This window comes from Pan paniscus, chromosome 13, assembly GCF_029289425.2.
Source record: "Pan paniscus chromosome 13, NHGRI_mPanPan1-v2.0_pri, whole genome shotgun sequence".
Lineage (NCBI taxonomy): Eukaryota > Metazoa > Chordata > Mammalia > Primates > Hominidae > Pan > Pan paniscus.
The window spans coordinates 134,519,811-134,527,397 of NC_073262.2; the positions used below are offsets into that span (position 1 = coordinate 134,519,811).

At 55.9% G+C, this 7,587-nt stretch overlaps 1 protein-coding gene across 1 annotated transcript; it reads right to left on the minus strand.

The window, feature by feature from the left end:
• Positions 1-1,492: 1,492 nt before the first annotated feature.
• Positions 1,493-6,097, minus strand: NPPC (natriuretic peptide C). Its single transcript, XM_003821872.7, has 3 exons — positions 5,843-6,097; positions 5,088-5,398; positions 1,493-1,990 (listed from the first exon to the last, which is right to left on the minus strand). Exons 1-2 carry the CDS (start codon positions 5,930-5,932, stop codon positions 5,108-5,110), a joined length of 381 nt encoding a protein of 126 aa, XP_003821920.1. The 5' UTR covers positions 5,933-6,097; the 3' UTR covers positions 1,493-1,990; positions 5,088-5,107.
• Positions 6,098-7,587: the final 1,490 nt, after the last annotated feature.

Below are 7,587 nucleotides of genomic sequence, written 5' to 3' on the forward strand. Positions count from 1 at the left end.
GCTCAAGTGATCTGTCCGCCTCGGCTTCCCAAACTGTTGGGATTACAGGTGTGGCCACCGTGCCCAGCCAGGAACATGTCTAAAAGGGGATTTCTCACCTGGGCAATGTCACTGTGTTGGCTACTCACACACTTGAGAGGTTGCTGCTGGAGGGCTACCTGGAACAAAGGTCCCAGGGCTCAAACACCCACAGAAAGACCAGGTGCCACTGGCTACCTCCCCAGTGACAGTTTTCCTCTGGAACTCCTCTCGGTGCCTGCGGACCCATGAGCACAGGGCAACACTGCTCCCAATTCCCCTGAGCAGGGTGCCCCCAATCCACTGATGTTACTAGCCCAAGAGGGTATGTTCCCACCTTCCCCTAACAGGGGACAGATGACAGGGAAGGCTGCACAGGGCTGTCATCCAACCAAGCATGTAGTGAGAGTACCTCGGAATTATTTCAAAGTTTCCTGCTGGTTTTAGGAGAAGAGATTCTAATCTAAATTATATTCATAAATTCTAAATTATATTCATAATTCCACACTCATAGCTCCATGGGGCATAGGAAATGTAATTGTTAGTGGCTTCAAGTGAAAAGAAAACCCACAACCCTCCCACAAAGCGCAGCACACTACAGATATGAAATTTGATAACGCCTTTTCCTTCTCTCCAAGGTCTCGGCTCCCAGCTGACCATGGCATTCATTATGAGGCACAAACTACCCATCCTAGGCTTTGTGAGCGAGTCTAGAAAACAGAGTTGCTGAGATTCGTAAGGTGACCTGGCCAATTCTGCAAGATACGCAGAAGCCTTCTAAATCTCCCCCAAACAGAGAGGGAGTTAGCAGCTATTTCTTCCACTAACAGCAGAAGATGGAGTAGAATTTACAGGACCCTAAGTCAGCTGAATTCAAAATTAATTTTTTTTTTGAGATGGAGTCTTGCTCTGTTGCCCAGGATTGGGGTGCCGTCTGTGATCTCGGCTCACTGCAACCTCTGCCTCCTGGGTTCAAGCAATTCTCCTGCCTCAGCCTCCCGAGTAGCTGGGATTACAGGCACCTGCCACCACGCCCGGCAATTTTGGTAATTTTAGTAGAGATGGGGTTTCACCATATTGGCCAGGCTGGTCTTGAACTCCTGACCTCAGATGACCCACCCACCTTGGCCTCCCAAAGTGCTGGGATTACAGGCACCTGCCACCACGCCCGGCCGTTATTAATTTAATTCATAACATCTGACTTCCTCGCCGTCAGGTGTTTGAGCAGAGCTTCCTGACCTGGCTGAGCTGGTCAGAATCACTTGGGGTGAAACTTACACAGCCAGTCCTATCAGATTTGGAGAAGGCAGGAATCTGTATTTTTAGCAAGCCCTCCAGGGGATTCTGACACAGATAAATCCAGAATTGGGAATCTGCCTGTCAGATCTATTTGGAGGCAATGCCTTTTCTTCACATTCTCCCTCTTTCTCAGCCTAAGTCCTAAAAAATACAGGCAACAAGTAAATAAAGACAGTTTTCAAGATATTCATGGAATGACTTTTTTTTTTACTTTTTTAAACTAGTTAGGACAAAAACATTACAATGATTGACTTCTTTCATTTAGTTACATAAATAAAATTTTTATAAATATCTCTTTATAAACAATATAAATAGCTTTACAACATAAATACATTTATGCATGACATGAATTTACAAACAGCAATGTTTTACAGCTGGTTCTGTCAGTCTCTTAAAAACTGTCCCTTGTCATCAAGTCGGTGTAGGTGTGTGTGTTTCATGTATATAATATATATATAATATATAACTTTTTATTTTTCATTTAAAAAAACAAATAATAAAATCACAACCCCCTCCCCAAATAATAATAAAACAGCTGGTGTTGTGTATTCCCAGTACCAGGAAAAAAAAAGAAAGAAAGAAATGTAAAAGCCACATTGCGTTGGAGGTGTTTCCAGATGCTGGAGGCTGATGACCAAAGATGACCTCAGCACAACGGAGCCAGTTCCCGATCCTGAAACACAGAGTGAACACGGGACGCTCAGTTCTGGCCCCTTAGCTGAGAAATCCTAGCAGGCAGGGTGGTTCTAGAACCTTTCCTCCCCTTCTCCCAGCAGCTTGAGGGATGTTCCCCTACCTCCGCCACCCCCCCAACCAGGCCTTCCTGCAGAGGGGAGGAGCCCCCCATTGTGCACTCCCCAGGCCCCTTCTGCTTTGCTGCCCCAGTACAAGTGGAACCAGCGTGTCTGCAGCCCTCCTTCTTCCCCCAGTCTAACCACAGGCCTTGCCGTTGGCACTCAGGGAAGCGCAGTGAGAGAAAGAGAATGGAAAATCTCCCATCCCTTTTTTGCTACAACGCAAACCCTCAGTCAGTGCTCGCCCGGGGTTCATGTGTCTGAGTGACCGTGGATGGAAGGAGAAGAGAGACATCTCAGGATCAGGAATCCTGGGCTCAAATCTCTACTCTGACGTTGGGTCCCTGGATGACCCTGGATAGCTGGGAGTGTTCACCCATAAAATTGGATAATAGCCACCTCCTAGGGCTGGCTTTCAGATTCAACAGGGAGCCTCGGATCGGGCATCGGCAGTGTCTGGGTCACAGCTGCCCCCCAGTAAACAGCACCTCCTTCCCTAGCTGTTTGTGCAGAGGAAAGGGTCTGGGTCCAGGTGCCCTTCAGGAGCAGAGGAAATGGTGTCTCACACCAGCCTTGGGGAAATGCACAATCATGGGCTCTGAGTTGAGTGTTGTTAGGGTAAACTCCCTGCTAATGGGTGTGTGGGTGCCCCGGGGCCCAAGGAAGGTGGCCTTCTGGGGCGTTCAGTGCCCTCCCAAAGGACAGCATGCACAGAGGGGACCTGGGCCAGAATGGCTTGATGAACCCTCCCCCACTCCCTTCTGTGGCTCTGCCGTGAGTTTACACAGATGACAGCTGTCTGTGATGTTGCTGGGCCCCAGGGGCAAAGTGTTCATTCAGGTTTCACCTACACCCAGTCTCTGTCATTAGCATTTTACAATCAATACCTAGAACCATCAACCACCATCATTACAGTGGCTTAGAGCCCAGGTCACCCACTGTGTGGAGAAACGGCCACAACCTCAAAGAGTTTTCATTAATGTGAAAAATCTAAGCTGTCTTTCTCTTTACGCCCAGTGATATATCCTGGGCATCGTCACCAGGAGCCTGCAGGAATGATGTTCTGCCCTCTCACTGGGAATGGGGGGCAGTGAGGGTGGGGTTTTTATTTTTCATTAAAAAAACCCAAATAATAAATCCACACCGCCCTTCCCAAATAATAATAAAACAGCTGGTGTTGGGTGTAAGCTGGTGTTGAAGGTGTTGACGGTAAGTGTTCATCTATGCTAAGAGAGCTGGTAGGAGATTATTGAACCCCCCTGATCAAAGGGGTCAAGAATTCTTAGCAATGTGGATTCCTCCTACACAGCATCTTTCACCACCCGTTTGGCCATCACTTGGTGACCACAGACAGCCAGGCCCAAGAACAAAGCCCCTGTGGGGATGCGCATTCCAGGTATGAACCAATGGAGAGTCACTGACATTTGCTCAGGTTCTAAAGTTTGAACTTGATGCTTAAATCAAACTGAAAATTTGAGGCCTCAGACTCCGTCTCTTTGTTGTTTAGACAGGAGAGAAGAGAGCAAAGGCATTCCAAGGGTAGCTACTGAAGGCTGGTCCCCAAGTGTCAGAATCATTCTTCTCCCTGTGCAGGGGAGAGTCAAGATCACAGACAACTACAGCCTTTGCAGAACTGGGGAGAGGCCCACAGCCGAGTGAGGTCTGGCTGCAAAGAGAGGAAGGGCACTGGTTAAAACCTCGGGCAGGTGGCAGTGGCCATGGGCTAGGGTGTGCTGGTGTCTCTGGTCATTGACAAATATTTCCACGAGTCTGTTCGGGGTGCAGTGGGTCCTAGAGTGCCTTAGGCCAGCACTTCGCCCTTAAGCTGTTCAATATGGAGAGGTGAATGGGTTCACAAACTGAAAAAGTGTTCTGTACTGTAAAAAAGAGACAGTGTGCTGGACAGGCGCTCTTGTTTCCCTCCGGGAGAAGATCCGACACTGACAAGGGTTTCTGGGGAGGAGACAGCAGCTTGCCCGTAGCCTGGGATGGGACAGTCAAGGTGTGGGACAGGCAGTGGCAGCTGCTGAGCTGGAGGCAAGAAAGCGAGAAAGCCAGGTGAGCCTGATCCTAACGCACATGACTGTCAATGTCAGAGGCTGGGATGTTATTCAGTGGGCACGGGCAGGCGGCAGGAATAGAGAGGAGGGAAAGAGGAGAGGTGAGGCTCTCTGCAGCAGTAAATTACCACCACGCGGCACCCGGCAGGGGGTGGCGGTAGGGCAGAGGTTTCCAGCCCTAGTGCGGGATGAGACCCCACACCAGAAATGGAGCCCAGAGCACCGGTTGGGTCGGGACAGGGTTGGTGAGGGACTCTGGGACGTGTTGAGTTCGAGGCTGGGGCAAATAATATTTACTTTAGTGTCTTTCCTATTCCCTGAAATAGTGCCACAAGCACTGAGATTCACCCCCGAAGCCACCAGGCTGCAGCTGCCTCAGGACCCTGGACAGACCAGTTTGCCCACTGCCTGGGTTTAGAGAAGGGACAGGAATCGGAGTGTCCCAGGCAGAAGGGCGCTCTGACAGTGCCAGCAGAGGGCTACTCTCACTACAGGGGGCATGGTGGCCAGCAGATGATCGATGTCCCCTGGACTTGTGGGTGTAACCTTCCTTCTCTGCTCCCACAAACCCATGATCTCCTCTCAATCCCCCCACCAGCTGGCCAATCGGGGCCAGTGCTGCTAGTTCAGCTACGGTTCAGGGGTGGGTGAGACACCACCAAGCCTGTTTCTGCTTCTCCAGAAGAAGCCAGGTGGGTTCAACCAGGCTGAGCCGTTTCTGACCTTGCCAAAGTTCCCCGATCACTTTATCCTTCGCTTTCTTTGTCTGTAAAGTGGGATAATAAAGGGGGCGGCTGGCAAACGCCTAGCACAACTTGAGCAAAGCCGGCTCGCGCGCCTCCGAAGGCCGGCTGGGCGGCGGGCGGTCCCGGGTCGGGCTGGGGCTGGGGCTGGGCGTCGGGTGGGCCGTACTCACCGCCGCCAGGGGGCGCCGCACTAACATCCCAGGCCGCTCATGGAGCCGATTCGGTCCAGCTTGAGGCCGAAGCAGCCCTTGGACAAGCCCTTCTTGTTGGCTCCTTTGTATTTGCGCGCGTTGGGGTGCTCTTGCAGAAGGCGAGCCCACGCTGCCCGCGACTTGGTGTCCACGCGCAGGTCCCGGAGCAGTCGCGACCGGTCGCCCTTGAGATTGGCGCCCCCGCCCCCGGGAGCCTTGTCGCCCTTCTTCTGACCGCCGCCCGCAGCCTGCGGCTCGGCCAGCTCCTCTCCCGGCGGGGTTCGCGGGACCTGTCCGAGGAAAGAGCGGGCAGGTGAAGGGACACGCGGCTGCAGCACGGGGGACTCTGATGCTCCAGCCCCACGCGCCCGCCGGCGCGGGGTGTCCCTCCCAAGCCCAGAGCCGCCCCCACCGATGCCGGCCAGCTTGGCCCCGCATCCACCTGCCACGCGGCCGCCTTCGCCGCTCCCTCCGGAAGCCCCCTGCCCTCCCTTTGCTGCTCGCCGGGCAGGCCACACTGGGGTAGGGGGCTGCGCATGGGCCGATGTTCTCCGGAGGCTGGAGAAGTGGACCCCCGAATCCGCGCTTCGAGGGCTCCCCGGCTCTCGCCCACGCGCATCTCGGAGGAGACAGCCGCCTGCCTTCCCTCTCTCCTGGGTCCTGCGCGCCGCATTCTCCAAGCCCCCAGCCTCCCACGCCTCTCCCAGGCTCGGCGTCCCCACGACAGCACCCACCTTCGGCGGCGCCCCGGGCTTGGCTTCGGAGGGCCGGAGGGAGAGCAGCGTGAGCAGCAGGGCGCAGGCCAGCAGCTGGGAGAGATGCATGGTGCCGCTGGGGTCGAGGGGCGCACACGGGCGGCAGCGAGGGCGCGCAGGTCGGCGGGCAGACCAGCAGGCGGATGCGGAGCAGGCTGGCTGGGCTGCTGGGCGAGCAGGGTCCCAGTGCTGCGCGGCGCCGGCTGGGTGCGCTCTGAGCCCGTGACTCTGCTCGCGCCTTTATAATCCAACCTGCCGCTGATGTCATCCTCCCGCCCACCGGGCCGCCCGGGCCAATGACACCACGCACGCGGCCGCGCCGAGGGCCGGGAGGGGGCCGCGGGGGCTCCCCTCCCTTATCCCACCCCGGAGGGATCCCGCGGCTCGGCGGGCTCGCTCCGGGCTGCACTTGGAGCTGCAGAGCTGCGCGCACAGGGGAACTCCATTTGCAGCGAGCGCGCGCCCTGGCCTGCCGAGCATCGGTGCGCCTGGTGCCCTGTGCACCCACTAGGTCCTCATCGCGCTTACTCTACCTGGAAGGGATACGTAGCCCTCTTTGCAGGTGCAAAGACAGGCTCAGAGGAATGAAGTCACTTGCCCAAAGTCATACAGGCAGAAAGTTGGCGCTGCCCGAAATCCACGCAGCCCTGCTTGTCGCCAAACTCTTCCCTGGGCACCTGACAGCCGCGGGATGGCATTGCAGCTCCGCCTTTCACCTGCCGGTCAGGGCGGGAGCGCAGACCACAGCGACGTCGTTAGGTTGGGGAGGCAGAGGATGGGGTTGGAGGACTGGGGTGGGAGGCGCAGGGAGAGCGGGGTTCGCCTGGGCCGCAGTGGGGAGCGCAAGTCTTCCACACTGGAGAGTGCAGGGGTGTCGCCAGCCTGAGTGTTTGAGCGCAAGGCGGGAACGAGGGGACTGCGAGCGCGGAACCAAGATATTCATGCTCATGCGTGTGCTCCGCGGCATCGTGTGCTCGCCAGTTACTGCTCTAGGTTCACGTTCAGCCGGTTTCGGCCACACAGAACGTCCCTGGGTCTGACTCCGCTGGTGAACTCCCTCTGTGGGAACAATGCGCACCTGACCTTGCCTGCACCCACGCGAGGATCCGCTGCTGGGGGAAGCCCGCTCCAGTATCCTGTGCACTTTCACAGGCTGGGGAGAGAGCTTCCTAGCCAGCGGCCCAGTCCAGCCTCTGCCAGCCTTGACAGGTGGTCAACTTCCCGTTTTTGACTGTAGAGAGGTCCCCGTGGCTCTCAGGACATGGCCACATATCCCTACCACTCACGAACTTGCTCTCCTTGCACTGGGCTTCTCGGTCCCTTGGACACTAAGGAGTGTGGTGGGCATTTGGGCACTGCGGTATGGGCCGCAGAGGCGGAGAAGCCCAGATCCCCCGAATTGATTGAAGAGCAGGAATCTATGACTGGCTGCTGCTGAGCAGGACGCAGGCTGGAGAGAGAACAAATGTTGCCGCAGGAGTGCAGTGGCTGTCCCCAGGCGTGAAGGCGATTCTGGGGAGACAGTAGCCCAGACGAGCTTTTCCAGGGAGAGGAAGCTGTGCCTGAGGCAGGAAGGCAACTGGAGTGAAGAGGGGCTTGGAGAACCAGGTTCCCTCCAAGCCTCCCTCTTCCCTCCGTGGTAGTGAGCCTGGTCCCAGAGCTGCTAAGGCAGCCGCATCATGGTCTGCTCTGTCGGCACCTTTCTCAGGCTACCCCTTCCCACT

Coding starts and splice junctions, on each gene's coding strand:
- NPPC (XM_003821872.7), bottom strand. CDS start 5,932: ATGCATCTCTCCCAGCTGCTGGCCTGCGCCCTGCTGCTCACGCTGCTC. Junction 5,399..5,842: donor AGCCCGGGGCGCCGCCGAAG/GTGGGTGCTGTC, acceptor TTCCTCGGACAG/GTCCCGCGAACCCCGCCGGG.